At 37.5% G+C, this 17,497-nt stretch overlaps 1 protein-coding gene across 6 annotated transcripts in view; it reads left to right on the top strand.

Annotated features, from left to right (window-relative positions):
• Window positions 1-17,497, top strand: part of NME7 (NME/NM23 family member 7) — a 271,885-nt gene that overhangs the window by 5,177 nt on the left and 249,211 nt on the right. The window contains exon 1 of one of the 6 annotated variants that reach the window (XM_036098025.2): window positions 14,288-14,415. The exons of the other annotated variants lie outside the window; for them this stretch is intronic. Within the exon in view, the coding sequence (XP_035953918.1) occupies window positions 14,413-14,415 (3 nt within the window). The 5' untranslated portion in view covers window positions 14,288-14,412. Of the gene's footprint in view, window positions 1-14,287; window positions 14,416-17,497 lie in introns of those variants that run through there. 6 annotated transcript variants of the gene reach the window in all.

Genomic DNA, 17,497 nt, shown 5'->3' with positions numbered 1-17,497 from the left:
TTAACGACTGAGCCACCCAGGCGCCCCTCCCTGCCTTTTAATTCTTCATCTTTTCTTTCTTTTTCCCCCAGCTTTATTGGGATGTAATTGACATATAGCATTGTATAAGTTTAAGCTGTATAATGTATTGATTTGATACACATATATTGCAAAATGATTACCACCTTAGCATTAATCCCATACCTGTATCACATCACATAATTACCATTACTTTTTTTGTGATGAGAACATCTAAGATCTACTCTCTTAACAACTCCCAAGTATGTAATACGACATTGTTAACTATAATGACAGTGCTGTGCATTAGATTCCCCAGAACTTAGTCACTTCTAACTGGACATTTTTACCCTTTGACTGACATCTCCCCATTTTCCTTACCCCAGGCTCTGATAACCTCCATTCTATTCTTTGTTTCTTTGAGTTTGGCTTTTTTAGATTCCACATACAAGTGAAATCGTATAGTACTTGTCTTTGTCTGACTTAACTTCAGTTAGCATAATGACCTCAGAGTCCATCCCTGTTGTCACAAATGGCAGGATTTCCTTCTTTGTCATGGCTGAAAAATATTCCATTGTATATACACCACATTTTCCTGATGCATTTATCCATTGACAGACACTTAGGTCATTTTTATATTTTGGCTATTGTAAATAATGCTGCATTGAGCATGGGGGTGCATATATGTTTTGGAGTTAATATTTTCATATTTTTCAGATAAATACACAGACGTGGAATCGCTGGATCACATGGTAGTACTATTTCTAAATTTTTGAGGCACCTTCATGCTGCTTTCCACAGTGTCTGCACCATTTTACATCCGCCAATAGTGCGTGAGGGTTCCCTTTTCTCCACATCCTCCCCAACACTGGCTGCCTCTTGTCTTTTTAGACTAGCCATTCTAACAGGTGTGAGGTGATAGCTCTGGTGGTTTTGATTTACTTTTTCCTTTTGCTGAACACCTTTTCATGTGCCTGTTGGCCATTTGTATGTTTTCTTTGGGAAAAGTCTATTCAGTTCCTCTACCCATCTTTTAATCCTATTGTTTATATATCCGTTACTCATTTGTATGTATGTATATCTAATTTAGATATTAATCCCTCATTAGATGCATAGTTTGTAAATATTTTCTCCCATTCTGAAGATTGCCTTATTTTGTTTATTGTTTCTTTAGCTGTGCAAAAGCTTTTTAGTTTGATGTAGTCCCACTTACTGATTTTTGCTTTTTTGTGTGTCCTCTTGGTGTCCTATCCAAAGAACTGCTGTCCAGACCAATGTCAAGGAACTTTTCCTCTATGTTTTCTTGTGGGAGTTTTATGGTTTCAAGTTTTATGTTTAAGTCTTTAATTCATTTCAAGTTAACTTTTGTGAGTGGTGTAAGAAGTCCAATTTCATCCTTCATTCTTTCTTATTCACCAATTATTCATCAGTTCAAACAGGTATTAATATTGAGCACTTTTTGTGTGCCGGGCACTGGCTATACATTGATTAATAAGATTGACCTCCCTCAGTGCCCACAGAGTCTAGAACCCAAATTTCTTAATTGGCATTTGAGACCTTCTCTGGCCCCTGCCTACCTTGCACACCCCATGGAACTTATTGAGAAAAATAGATATTAGAAGATAAATTACAGGGATAAGTTGGGTTACAAGAGAAAAACTACAAGATGAGGTCGAAATGCATAATAAAAAAGAGTGGCTTGACCTAGCCAGGTGGTCAGGGAAAGCCTCCTTGATGGTTTAACCTTTGAATTCCGTTTTTCCTTAGTGGAGGAGACATACAATATATTAAACACATAAGTGAATGAAGCCATGAAACAAATGAATAGGTCACCTCATATGGTCTAAGCAATGTGAGGAAAATTAAACTTAGTTATGTGATAGTGGCTGGTTCCAAGAGCAGGTAGCTAGAGCTACCTTTAGGTGGGACAATTAGAGAAGGTCCTCTTGAGGACGTGGCTTTTAAATTGAAATCTCAGTGAGAAAAAAGGAGCAGGCCAGGCAGAGATCCAGAGGAGGTGCATTTTGAGCAGACAACCAAGTGCAGAGGCTCATTGGAGGCATGGCAGGGGGCCAGTGGGGATGGGGTATATGGGGGAAGGTGAGGAGGACAGGAGGACAAAAGATCTAAGGCAGGCAGGAACCAGGGAATACTGAGGCTTATGCAACTTGGGAAGGATTTTAGATTTCATTCTAAATGTACTGGGATAATGCATCTCATGCATTTTTCCTATTCCATCAAAATATTTTATTTTCCTTGGATCTGCCTTATTTAAACTTTAACCGTATTAGTTTGGCCTTTCAGTGACAGTTTTCATCCTATCTGTAACATTTATGATCTTACAAACTTTGGAAAATATTTATCTGTCCAGATCTTATGTTTGAAGATCAAACACTCCTGATTTCTCCTTTTATAATCGCCTTCTAATAATTTAATTGCCCTTCACCGGGGTGGCTCAGTCGGTTAAGTGTCAGACTCTTGGTTTCTGCTCAGATCGTGATCTCAGGGTCATGGGATGGAGCCCCGTATTGGGGTCTGTGCTCAGCAGGGAGTCTGCTTGAGATTCTCTTCCTCTCCCTCTGCTCCTCCCCTGCTCTTGCACTTCCTCTCTCTGTCTCTCAAATAAATAATCTTAAAAAAATAATTGAATTGCCCTTTCTGGACCCTTTGTTTCCATAATATCTTCTCAAAGGTGTGGCAGGCAGAGTGGATGGCATCATCGTGTCTCCATGGATATTATGTTTTCTGCTGTGATTTCACCTAATGTCTTTCTTGATGGTACTGGAGGATAAGATTGAAGTAGCTCGTTCTCCAAAAATCTCCCCAACAGTTCTGTTAACCTTATATCCACTTTCTTGCAAAATCTGTTTAAACTACTTCACTTCCAACAGCTGTTGATATTTTAAGACTTTCTATTTATTAGATGTGAGAAATTGTGGCTATTAAAATGTACTGCTCAATTCAAGTTTATTTTCTGATACTAGGCACTTTGTCTAATTAAGTTGCTATTGTTACCTCTCCTGACTCATCTTTTGTACTGTGCCTTCTTCATAGTGCTTTATTCTTTAAAATTTATTTCCATATGCATGGATAATGGCTCCAGAGTTCTCTGATATATGTAAATTTAAATTTCATCTTATGTTTTCTGTAGTTCTTATACAAGTTACATAATGCATATGCTATATGCATTTTATATGTTGTCAAAAATATATCCTTATATGATACATTTGTAACATATATGTAATATATAATATATAAAATACATATAGCATATATATATTTAACTTGTGTATATATCAAATATTTAACTTGTTATATTGTAGAAACAATCATTTTTGGAGATTTGCAAATATGTAGAAAAATATAATTAAATTCATCTGTAATATCACTGACTATATACAATCACTGTTAATATTTTAGTATAATATCCCAGTCACACATACATACATACATATATACATGTATATATGTATATGTATATATCTTTGAAAATGTGATCTTACTGTATATATTGTTTACAAATCTGTCTTTTTCACTTAATATGTCTTATACAATTTTCCAGATCAATTTTAGGAGCTACATTTTATTCTTTGATTTACTTTGATATAACCAATCCATTTATTTACTTGGTCTTTTAACAACACCATAATTAATATATTTTTACAGTCATAGCTTTACATATATCCATAATTATTTCCTTAGAATGCATTGGAAATGGGGCGCCTGGGTGGCTCAGATGGTTAAGAGTCTGCCTTCCACTCAGGTCATGATCTCCGAGTCCTGAGATCGAGCCCCATGTCGGGCTCCTGGCTCAGTCGGTAGTCTGCCTCTCCTTCTCCCTCTCCCTCTGCTGCTCCCCCTGCTCATGCTGTCTCTCTTTCTCTGTATCTCTCTGTCTCAAATGACTAAATAAAATCTTTAAAAAAAAGAATAAATTAGAAATGGAATAACTGGGTGAGAGAGGCCCTGTGCATTTCTGAGTTTTCACAATATGCATTGCCAAATTACCTCGAGAAAGTTTTACCATTTGTACTCTGCTAGCAGTGTGCCATGGTGCCTGTTTCTTCTAAGCTCTAACCTGGCATAGCTATACATTTCTTACATATATCTAACAATGGATTTGAACTTTTAATAAAAATTTCACCTTTCTTACCCAATAGTATATTAAGATTATAGATTATAATATGTTCTATAGATGGGAAACACTGTTAATACTTACCTAAAATATTTTTCTCTAATTATTGTTTGCCATTTTTCATAAATTGTTGGACTTCTAAATTTATTATCAGTATATACTGAGGAAGATGGAGGTAACCTTTTCTAAACTGTTATTCACAGATGGATTAGCCAGTCCTCGCTGATTACTTATTTTGAAGAAGCAGCCTGTTTTAGTACAAAGGAACGGGTGTAGAGCTAGAAACCCGAAATTTTCAATTCTATTGCAGTCTTGGTTTCAGCATGTATTTACTATGTGACTTGTAATCCTTTTGGTCGATTGTCTTCCCTTTCATAAAATCAGAATGATAATTTCTGTTCAGAATAGCTTGAAGCATTTTTGTGAGGATCAAATGTGTATGAAAGTAATTTATAAACTGTAATGCACTATACATATGAAATGTATGTCATATTAATCAGAATGCTGTCTAATGGAACAAGCTAGGGAAAATGGAAGGAGACTAAAATCTAAAACAAGTTTTAGAAATAAATATTTGAGGTTAATGGTGTTATTGTCCAATTTTGTGGCTTTTTAAAAATTTACTTTTATATATTAAATTCCTTGTCAATTATGTTATAGAGTCATTTTCCTGATGGAAACAATAAAGGGTCAAGGAAAAGGGAGGGAAAATGGGAGATGGCAGGAACAGCACTTGAGACTGGTTTCAATAACTCTCATACACTTTCGGGAAAGGAATAGCTAGATGTGTCTGATATGTATTTAGTGAGTATTAGATCTGAGATCCATGAATTTCTACTCAGCTTAAATAGATTAGGTGGGAACGTTTGCTTTTTATTTGTGGTAGTTGAGATTTTATTATTCCATACTTTGATTGTGAAAGTACGATGAACCCATTCAGGCCTAATCTGTTTTTTGCTACATAGGCCTAGAAAATACAGCTTTGGAAAAACTGAAAACCCCTCCATCTAGTGGCAAGTAAAAGTCTATCATTACGTTAAATTATCTTGCTCTTTCGCCCAAATCTCTGAGAGGTGAATATTTGTATGTTATAGGTATCTTAATTTTTTTAATAATTAAACAGCTTTAAAATTTATATCCAAAGGGAGGATGGCTCCTAAAATATGACCACTTTTCCCCCCAGCATTTTCATTTGTCATCTAATGAAGTCCTTAAGATTTTATCTTGTTTCCCAATGCACACGTAGGTTGAGCTATGTGAGAATAACACTAGCAATGTTAACAGTTAGTAGTAACAATATCTACTACTAGATATTGTTATAATTGAATGAGATAAAGTGCTTAGCCTAATGGTTTATACATTGTAAGCACCCTGAATGTTAGCTATTATTACTGCTGGTACTGTTGTTACTGACAGGTGTCAAATGGAGACTTACTGAATATAAGAACAGAGAGGGGAGACTCATTACTGTGGAGGAGTGTTAGTGAAAAATGAGATGAGTTAACTTTATAGCATGTTCTGTGTTATTTTTTATTTACTGAGTTTCAGGTTTACTTTAACTTGTGAATATCTATACATTTAAAATTAAACTTACACATACTCCTATCAACATTGATTCCTTAAATTTACCAGAAGGCATTTTGAAACAGAGTAAGAAACTATGTCACTGTGGTTTATTGTTCAAGGCTCAGTCCTGTACAATTAGGTGCTTAATGAATGCTTTTTTTCTTCCTTTTTAAACATTTTGCTTATTGACCCAGAAGTCCGTTTGGGGTCAGTTGTGACTGGGCACAGGGCATACACATTTGTGACTCTCCTGAAGTACTTGAGGTGTTCTACTTAGATAATTTTTAAGCAAATTCTTTTTGATTTACCTTTTCGAGATACCCATTTTTAAGAAGTTTACATCGTTTTTTGTTTTGTTTTTTTTTTTCTTCACATTTACGTGCACTTCAGCTGCATGTGTTACTCCATGTGCCCGGAATGCTTCTCCAAGTCTTCCTGTGCTCATGTGCCACCTCACCGGGGAGGTTCTCCTTGCCCACCAGATCTAAATTAGTACCTCCAGTTATTCTCCTTCCCCATTCTCTTCCCCTTTCCCTTGTTTCACTTTAGCACCTGACAAAAGCACTGCACAGCTGCAATTTTATTAATGATAGTGCCTGACATTTATATAACATTTTCCCATTTTTTAAGGCATTTAAGATCCTTAGCTAATTCATAATGTCCTTTAGAGATAGCTGTTGCATATTTGGAGAAGAGAGATGAATATCAGTGGAGAACAGAGAGGCATAAATGTCTAGGGAAGAAGAAGAATGCTCTGAAAAGATAGTTGAAAAGAAGGGAAGTTAAGAAAAGAAGGGAAGTTAACTTTCCACTGAATTTCCCTGCTAGTCACTTGGTAGAGACCAGGACTGGAGAACCGTTTTTGAGCAAGGGCTTTTCACCACCAGAGAAAATCTAGAATTCTAAGTAAAAAACAGTGGACTCTCTTATTCTGAGAGAGAACTCTAGGTTCATTCATTCATTCAGCAGTTATTTTTAAATCCCTATTACGTGCCGGATTCTATCCTAGGCATCCAGGAGATAGCAATGAATGGTAAAGTCCTGCTGTTATGGAGCTGAGAGTTCTGAGGGTAGGGAGTCACAGGAAAAACAGACATATAATGAAGTGTTAGGTATTGATAAGTGCTATGAAAAAATGAAACAGGTTACGGGGACAGAGAGTGAAGGAAGCCAAAGGGAGTTGGTATTTAGTTGGATGGTTGGGGAGGCCCCTCGGAACTGAGGCCTGAATGAAGTCGGTGTTGTGGAGCCCTGGTAATGCTAGCAGTCGAGCTGTCCAGCAGAGGGAGCAGCAAGTGCAACGATTCTGTGGTGGGAGCCTGCTTGTTTGTCCAGGGACCAGCAAGAAGGCCAGTATGAGCGGAGCGGAGAGGGTGGGTGGAGAGGGGCAGGAATGTGGTTGACAGATAGCTTGAGGCCAGATTACACAGGCCCTATGTGATGTGAATTCATCAAGTCTCCGAGCTGGAAGACTGGATTTTTGAAAGATCGGTATTTCTGAAACTGAGGTGGTGACTCACTGGCAGACTGTGAACTCTTGTAAGTTGTGACTGGCAACTAACCTTTAAAAAACTGTATAGAATATTAGTACATTGCACATCCTGAGGATAGGAGTTGCTGCATAGAACTTTTTTTTTTTAATTTGTGGGGAATATGGGTGTGTATTGGTTCTAATGGAAAATGTAGTTCTTACTATAGGTTCTGGCAAAAACAGATAAACAAAAAAAGTGTTCGTGAGTCATTGACCTAGTCTTATCCCCGAGTTGTACAGATGAGGAACTAAGTTGGGAAATACTCAAAGGCTCACATGTGTTCTTCCTTGGTGTGGTGCTCTTCCTGCCATAGTACTCCCGTCAGTGCAGTATGCATATCGGTATCTAGGTGTGACTGACTCCATAGGCCTAGTTTCTAAGTGAAGGGAAGGAGTTAAAAGCTTTATTTAGTTAATACCACATTAGTAAGGACCCACTTCAGTTCTGTTTTATGATCCTCTTTTACACTCTCTTCTCTGTTTTCTTAAATACCCTCTTATTTCTCCAGGAAAGAAAGCTATCCAAAGGGAAGAGATAGGCAGAGAAAGAAATCCAGGAATGAGAGAGAGAGACAGACAGACAGATAGATAGACATCCAAACTCCAGGAGAGAAAAGAGAGAAACAATCAAGGCCAAAAGCAAGAAAGTAGTAGTGACATCTCTGTTCCTGCCTATCCCTCCTGCTGCCTCCGCCATCCCATCCCCTCTGCCCCTTCCTGTAGGCCCCAGTCTCCTGGGGAGGCAGTGCTGGTGGAGAATGGAGTCCATCCAGTTTCAAAGACACACACTGGGAATTCACTTCCGTAACCTACCTTCTGGCTTTCAGAGTGAGAACTCAGTAATGTGCTGAAGAGAGCGAGCTCCTGGAGATAGGGTTTCTTTCTTATGCTCCTTACTGTTCCTAGGCCTGGCACATAAAGGCCCTGAGAAACAGTTTTCTTAAAAGACCATCTTGATTAATACATTGAGCTGTCAAGAGACTATTCCTATGTGTTATAGCTAAACTCTTACTTATACAAACAATAAATCTATAATCTTAAAGACAGGTTTAGGCTCAAAAGAGACTTAATTTTGGAGAACTTGCAAGGGTAAATTAGTGAAATTTGATGAAATTAATCCAAGGGATAAAAACAATAGCCAGGGCATGGAAGCAACTTAAGGGTCCTGAATGGATAAGGAAAATGTGGTATATATACACAATGGACTGTTATATAGCTATAAAAAAGGATGGGATCATGCTATTTGAGAGGACATGGATGGACCTAGAAAGTATTATGCTAAGTGAAATAAGTCAGACTGAGAAAGACAAATACCATATGATTCCACTCATAAATGGAATCTAAAAAAAAAAAAAAACACACCAAAAAGCAGAATTAGAACTATAAATACAGAGAACAAACTGGTTGCCAGAGAGGAGGGGAGTGGGAGATTGGGCAAAATGGGTGAAGGGGAGAGAGAGGGACAGGCCTCCAGTTATGGAAGGAATAAGTCACAGGAGTAAAGAGCAGAGCATAAGGAACACAGCCAATGATGCTGTATTAGCGATGAAATGAGATAGATGGTAGCTATGCTTGTGGTGAACATAGCATAATATATAAACTTGTCAAATCACTAAGTTGTACGCCTAAAACTAATGTAACGTTTGTCAGCTATACTCAAAAAAAAAAAAAAAAAAAGATACACACACCCCCACACCCCCAGAGTGAACCCGTTTTTTTATGTCATGAGGAAGATATTCTTGAAATAGTTTAGCATGATTTTAAAAATCATCGTTTTTAATTGCTTAAAACCCTGTTACATAATTTATTAAATGTGAAAAAGCAAGTGAAGAGAATTCACTGTTACTCATCTTCCTTAAGTGTGGCTGAACCTGATCATTTCTTTGGTGGTTAACAGAAAGAGCTTTAAATTTACTTGGGGCTGGTTGGGGGAAGTATCAAAAAACTACTCAGGTCCTTTTTTATGCAAGTGATTAGAGACAAATAAAATTGTTGACCTGGAACAGGATGCCTTTTTAATAAAACATTTCTTAAAGATGACTGGAGGGTGATGAAAAGCCAAAAGAAACTCGTTAACTTATAAATCTGAGTGGGAAAGCTATTTTTCTTAGTAGTCAATATCTCTAATCTATCAAATGTCGACTGTATATTAAGTTCTTTTCATATGAGGAAACAGTTTCAGGTTTAAAAACACCTGAGGCCAGACTTGAACCGGTTTGGCCTGGAAGCCCATGCTTTTTGTTATCAACTGCATTTGGGGCCAAGATGTTTAAGATTTAGGAATTGTTTTAGCAGGGTGCCTGGGTGACTCAGTCGGTCAAGTGGCCAACTCTTGATTTCTGCTCAGGTCATGATCTCAGGGTCCTGGGATTGAGCCCTGCATCGGGCTCCCCGATCAGTGAGGAGTCTGCTTGAGGATTCTTTTTCTCCCTCTGCCCCGCTCACTCTCTCTCTTTCTCTCTAAAAATAAATACATAAATCTTTAAAAATTGTTTTAGTAATAATTTTTTTGTAGCTATAGAGAGAAGTGAAGACTTATTTTTTTTAGAAGTGAAGACTTTTAATTTTTTGAAAACTCAGTTTCTAGAGCATATAGTGATAAAACATTTCTTCAGGAAGTCATAATTCATATTTTGATAATTAATGGCCTCTGAAAAATTGTGATGATTTAATGTGGAAGGACTGTGTGGCCTGGCTGTATTGAAATCCACAGTGAACAGTAGGTGGCACTCTCTCACCATTGGAAACATTCTTTTTTTTTTTTTTTTTTAAGATTTTATTTATTTATTTGACAGAGACACAGCAAGAGACGCAGCGAGAGACACAGCAAGAGAGGTAACACAAGCAGGGGTAGTGGCAGAGGGAGAAGCAGGCTTCCCGCCGAGCAGGGAGCCCGATGCTGGGCTCGATCCCAGGACCCTGGGATCACCACCCAAGCTGAAGGCAGACGCTTAACAACTGAGCCACCCAGGCACCCCCATTGGAAACATTCTTTCAGGAAAAGATCTATATGGATTTTATTAGTTGCTTATTAATTTCAGTCATATTGATGTGACATATTAATGCCATCCATATAGAAAGCACAGAGTACACAGTACCATAGATTATTTCTTGTAAAGTCAAAGACACATATTTTTTCCTTTCATAAGTTAGTTAGAAAGCTGAAGCCTTAATTATGGAAAAAAATGGCCTCATTTGCAATTAAACTGGAATTTTTTAGAATCTGTTACTCCACCAAAATATGCTTTATCTTGTAAAAAAAAATCCTAAAACAGTAAACTGCTAAGCTAAAATAACCCATGAATCATTATATGATTATTAACCCATATTATATTCACCCATAATATAATATAGGCAAAAGTATTCCAAAGGGTAGAAGAGATTATCCCACAGAGCTCCTTAGATAGACTTAGGTGATTAGTAGTTCTAACACATGCTGAAAGAGTGGAGCAACTTTCACCACTTTTATAGAGACACATTCATGCTACAGCTGATTGAATCTGCAGGACTTGGCCGTGCTCATAATATTTTTCTCCAGTCATTGATACAATACTCAGACTCTTTTCTCATGAGGGTAGTCCAAACAGAATCAGTTGCCAACTACAACTAATGCTGAATAGTAATAATTTGCAATGCATGCAAATCTGCATGTGTAGCATCTGCAGCATTTGGTATTTGAAACAGGAACAGTGGAACCAGTTTGGTTTGCATAAAGCTATCCTCCTCTATCTCTGCATACTGCTGTGCATGTTTGCATTGCCCAATGGCGAGTGAGCTGGAGATATGCTTGTTTATTAAATATTTTTTCTAATAGATAACAAAATGTTCTGAGTAAGGCACAACTTTTTCAAATTTACACAGAAGTACTAGGTCAGCTAGAGAACAGTCTCCTTGAATTGGTTATCTATGCCATTGGCACTTTTCCGAGAGGGATAAAGGAGCCGAAGAGGGAATGCAGGAGGGAGAAGGTGATGTAAAAATACATTCCCCATGCATGTCATTTGCTAAAAATGTTGGGGTGGGTTTAGGGTTTCCACAATGGAGGCAGGATGCCATCCCACTGTGCCCCCCCTCGAACACCACCTTCAGGTCATACTGGCTTTTTTGTGTCTTGAATTTACCAAACTGCATTTCCCACTCCAAACTTTATACTTTTTGTCTCCCTGAAATATTTACTCCCCAGGTTTCTGCATGAATGGCTTCTCCTCATCCTGGTTTTACTTCAGATGACATCTAGCAGGGGGAATCCCTATCTTTCTGTCATGAACACATTAACTTACGTATTCTGTTGTCTTTGTAACATTTATTATTATAGGAATTATCCTGTGTATTTTTAAATTTTTTTTTTTACATCCTATGAGGAGAGACAAAATTAGTAAGCAAGCTCCATGTCAACAGGGCCTTGTCTGTCTTGAATATCCCCAGGGTCTGCTGCAGTACCTGGCAAAGAGAAGAAGCTCACTTTTTATTGACTGAATGAAGGAATGAAGAAATTCAACTTTTCAGGCATTTATACTTTTTCATTTTATAATGGCTGGTAGATAAATTCTGCTTTTTAAATATACTTACTCATTCAACAAATATTTAATAATACCTACCATGTATATACCTAGTCTCTGGGGATGCATCTATGAAGAAAACACAAAAATCTCTGCCTTAAAAGGGTTTACATTCTATTAAACACTAAACTATTAAGTATAACACACAGGATATTTGAAGGTGTTAAATGCTATCGGGAAAATGAGAGACTACTAATCATTGGGTGTGCTGGTGGTGGCAGTGAATGCAATTTAGGGAGACATAGCCAGGGTCAGTCTCATAGAGAAGTGATAGTTGAGCAAAGACTTCAGGGTGAAAAAGGGTGAGTCACATGGATGTTGGAGGAAAAGTATTCCAGGAAGGAGGACAGCCAATGGAGAGGCTCTTAGGTGGGAAGATGCTACCTAAGGATGTTCAGGAAACAGTGTGGCTAGGGCAAAGTAAGCAACAGTGACAGTTGTGGGGGATGAGATCGGACAGGCAATTGGAGGCTAGATCTTATAGGGGTTTTTGGCCATTGAAAATGCTTGACTTTACTCTGATAGAAATAGGAAGTCTGAATCTGCAGGTTTTAAGCGTAGGAGTGTGGTGGTTCAGCTTCAGTTTTTACAGGGTCCCTCCCACTGGCTGTTTTTTTGAGAATAGATGTAGGGCAGGGGGGTCAAGGTTGGAAAAGACCAGTTATAAGGTATAATGTAGGTGAGAGGGTATGGTGGCTTGAAGTGTGGTTGCAGTGGAGCTACTGAAGTGATTAGGGTGTATGTATTTTGCAGGTAGAGCTAACAGTTTTCTGATGGATTGGATTTGGTATGTGGGAGAAAGTGAGTCAAGGATAGAGTTAAAAGATGACCCTGGAGCAGTTGTAAGGGTGGAGTTGCTATAAACAGAGATGTGCGAGGCTGGTGGAGGAGTGAGTCTGGTGAGGGGGCCAGGAGCAGGACTTTGGTTTGGGGCCTGTTAAATTAGAGATGTTTGTTTGATATCTAAGGTAAGAGGTTGGGTATATGACCCTGTAATCCAGAGGAAGAGGTCTAGCCTGAGAGCTGTCAGTATACGCATGTATGGAAAGCCGCTGAGACCAGACAAGATCATCAAGACAGTGTGTGTAGGTAGAGGCAGGAGGTCCGAAGACCCAAGTCCTAGCTACTGAAACGTTAAGAAATCAAGGAGAAATGCCTGTTTTGGAAAAGAAAAGAGATTACAAATCAGTAGTCTAAGCTTCTGCCTTAAGAAACTAGAAAAGGGAAAAATAAGAACAAACTAAACCTAAAGCAAGTAGCAGGATCAAAATAAAGATTAGAGAGGAAACCAGTAAAATAGAAAACAGAAACAATGGAGAAAGTCAATGAAACAAAATATTGATTCTTTGAAATGGTTAACAGGGACAAAATTTAGTTAGACTGACTGAGAAAAGAAGACCAAAGATACAAATTACCAGTTAGGAATGAAAGAAGGAACGTCTCTACTGACCCTACACAAATTAAGAGGATTATAAGGGAATACTGTGAACAACTTTATGCTATCAAAATAGTCAACTTTGATGAAAAGGGGAAGTCCTTGAAATTCATAAATTAGTAAAAATGGACTCAAGGAGAAGTAGAGAAACTGAATAGATCTATACCAAGCAAAGCAATGGAATTAGCAATTAAAAATCTTTCCACAAAAAAAAGCTCAGGCCCAGATGACTTCTCTGGTGAATTCTATCAAACATTTAAATAATAAATAATACCAGTCTTTCACATATTCTTCTGGAAAAGAAAGGAGGAGGGAATACTTCCCAATTAATTCAATGAAGCCAGTAATACCCTTATACCAAAACCAGAGAAGACATCACAAGAAAACTACAGACCGATATCCCTTGTGAATATAGATGCACAAATCCTTAACAAAATAATCAAACTGAATCCAGCAACATATAGAAAGTATTATGCAACACAACCCATGTGATTTACACCAAGAATGCAAAGTTGTTTTAACATCTGAAAATAAATATATTAATAAAATAAGGGATAAAACTCCTATGATGATTAATAGACACACAGAAACATTTTACAATATCCAATACCATTCATAATAAAAAGTCTCAACAAATTAGGGACAGAAGAGAACTTCTTTAACCTGACTGGGTGGGGTGGGGGGCACAAAAAGCCTACAGCTGACAACATTCTTAATGATGAAAATGTGAATGCTTTCTTCCCAAGGGAGGGAACAAGGCAGTTTTATACACCAGTTTTATACAACATTGTGATGGAGGTTGTATCCACTGCAGTCAGGCAAGAAAAAAAAAAGAAAGAAAAGGCACCCAGGTACAATAGGAAGAAGTAACATTGTCTTTATTCATAGATGACATGACCCTATATGTAGAAAATCCTAGGGAATCTGAAAAACAACTATTATAGCTAATATGTTCAAGGTTGCAGAATATAAGATCAACATACAAAAATCAGTTGTATTTCTATATACTTCTTTTCCTGTATATTTCAGTGGACAATCTGAAAAGGAAATTAAGAAATCAGTTCCATTCACAACAGCATCCAAAGGATAAAATAGAAATTTTTAGTGGAAGTGAGAGGTATACACTGAAAACTACAAAACATTGCTGAGTAAAATTGAAGATCTCAATAAATGGAGACATAAACCTTTTATGGTAAGTTGATTTTCAAGAAAAAATTGCTAATGTCATTCAACGAGAAAAGAGTAGTCTTTTCAACAAATGGTGCTGAGATGGTTGAATATACACATGCAAAAAAGATAAATTTAGACCCTAAAATGAAAAGTAGCTCAAGATGGATTATAGACCTAAATGTAAGAGCTAAAACAATAAGGCTCTTAGAAGAAAATATAGGAATAAATCAATAAATTTTCATGACCTTGGGTTAGACAAAGCCTTCTTAGATATGACACAAGTGAGCAAAGGTTCCCCCAATTTGTAATTGAATATTAAGTGAATAGTATAAAATTGCTTAATATTCTTTTGCTACTATGACTAGACCCTGTGTGCATATATGTATAATTATATATATAATTTATTTTAAAATTTTTATTTTATTTTTTAATTTATTTATTTGAGAGCGCACAAGCACAAGCGGGGGGAGAGGCAGAGGGAGAGAGAAAGGGAGAAGCAGACTCTCTGTTGAGCAGGGAGCCAGATGTGGGGCTCAATCCCAGGCCCCTGGGATCATGACCTGAGCTGAAGGCATATGCTAAACTGACTGAGCCACCCAGGTGCCCCTAAAGGTTTTATTTAAATTCCAGTTAGTTAACATACAGTGTAATACTGGTTTCAGATATACAATATGGTGATTCAACACTTCCATACATCACCTAGTGCTCATCACAACAAGTGTACTCCTTAATCCCCATCACCCATTTAACCCATCTCCCCACCCATCTCCCTTCTGGTAGCCATCAGTTGGTTCTCTATAGTTAAATATCTGTTTCTTGGTTTGCCTCTCTCTTTTTTCTCTTTGCTTATTTTATTTCTTAAATTCCACGTATGAGTGAAATCATGTGGTATTTGCCTTTTTTTTTCTTTTTTTTTTTTTTTTTTTTTTAAAGATTTTGTTTATTTATTTGACAGAGAGAGATACACAGAGAGAGAACACAAGCAGGGGGAGTGGGAGAGGGAGAAGCAGGCTTCCCGCTGAGCAGGGAGCCCGATGCGGGGCTCGATCCCAGGACTCTGGGATCATGACCTGAGCCGAAGGCAGACGCTTAACGACTGAGCCACCCAGGCGCCACCTGCCTTTTTTTTTCTGACTGAATTATTTTGCTTAGCATAATACTCTGTAGCTCCATCCATATCATTGCAAATGGCAAGATTTCATTTTTTATGGCTGAGTAATATTCCATTGTGTGTGTGTGTGTGTGTGTGTGTGTGTGTGTGTATCACTTCTTTATCCATTCATTAGTCATTGGATGCTTGGGCTGTTTCCATAATTTGGCTATTGTAGATAATGCTGCTATAAACATTGGGGTGCATGTATCCCTTTGAATTAGTATTTTTATATTCTTTGGGTAAATACCTCATAGTATGATTGTTGGATTGTAAGGTAATTCCATTTTTAACTTTTTGAGGAACCTCCATAACTGTTTTCCACAGTGGTTGTACTAGTTTGCATTCCCACTAACAGTGTGGGAGGGTTCCTTTTTCTCCACATTCTCACCAACACTTGTTTCTTGTGTTATTGATTTTAGCTATTCTGACAGGTGTGAGGTGATATCTCATTGTAGTTTTGATTTACATTTCCCTGATGATCAGTGATATTGAGTGTCTTTTCATGTGTCTGTGTCTGTATGTTGATTCATGTCTTCTGCCCATTTTATTATTTATTTATTTAAAGATTTTGTTTATTTATTTGACAGAGCAAGTGAGCGAGCAGGGGGGATGGCAGGCAGAGGGAGAGGGAGAAGCTGACTCTGATGTGGGGCTCGATCCCAGGACGCTGGGATCATGACCTGAGCTGAGCGGAAGGCAGACGCTTAACCGACTGAGCCACCCAGGTGCCCCTTCTGCCCATTTTTAATTGGATTATTTGTTTTTTGGGTGTTGAGTTGTATAAGTTCTTTATATGTTTTGGATACTAACCCTTTGTTGGATATGTATTTGCAAATATCTTCTCCCATTCTGTAGGTTGCCTTTTAGAATTGTTAATTGTTTCCTTCAATGTGCAGAAGTTTTTATTTTGATCTAGTCCCAATAGTTTATTTTTGCTTTTGTTTCCCTTGCCTCCGGAGACGTATCTAGAAAGAAGTTGCTATGGCCAATGTCAAAGAACTTATTGCTTGTGTTCTCTTCTAGGATTTTTATGGATTCAGGTCTCACATTTAGGTCTTTAATCAATTTTGAAGCTATTTTTTGTGTATGGTGTAAGAAAGTGGTCCAGTTTCCTTCTTTTGCATGTTAAACAGCTGTCCAGTTTTCCCAGCACCATTTGTTGAAGAACCTGTCTTTTTACCATTAGATATTCTTTCCTCCTTTGTCGAAGATTAATTGAGCATAGAACCGTAGGTTCATTTCTGGATTTTCTGTTCTATTTATTTTTATGTATTTGTTTGGTTAGATCTGTTTCTCTTTTTGGAGTGTTGTGGTTCAGTTAATTGATGAAAAGTGGTCCTTGATGGATCTCTTGTCCCAGAGTTAGTTAATATTTTATCAAGTGTATTTATTAAGGTGTTAATCAGAGAAGCCATACTTACCCAAAAGAGTGAGGAAAGATGTCCTCTTTCAAAATCTTTCTGGAAATACAAATAAACATATAGTAGTGTGTTGGGGGTTTTTTGAATCTTGGAGCTGATTTTTGCCATTTTATCAAGATCTAGTGCTGAACATGTTTATTTACTCCTTTAGATCTTTATTTTGGTAGTATTTATTTGATTACTTTTAAGGTCCCAGAATTAGGAAAGTCACCCTGGAATTTCAAAAGAAATAAATAATGTAGTTTCTATTTTCCAGAAGCTCATAATTTGATTAGAGAGAGAATTTGTATTACGCAGGACTGCCAGATGACAACCCCGTGTTCTACTGTGGGAACATTAAACTAGCCAATCAAGAAACAAGGATCTTTGTTAAGCTCTGCTACTTAACAGGTCACAAAACTCCTGCCAAGTCACTTAACTTGTTTGAGCCTCTGCTTCCTTACAGTCAATATTCCTTTGATCTTTGAAATTGAGTGAAAATCAGATTCCAAGCACAGGATTATCAGTTGTCTGGGGTTGGTCTTAGAAGA

Source organism: Halichoerus grypus, chromosome 7 (assembly GCF_964656455.1).
Source record: "Halichoerus grypus chromosome 7, mHalGry1.hap1.1, whole genome shotgun sequence".
Classification (NCBI taxonomy): Eukaryota; Metazoa; Chordata; class Mammalia; order Carnivora; family Phocidae; genus Halichoerus; species Halichoerus grypus.
This window is presented reverse-complemented; position numbering and strand designations above follow the sequence as displayed.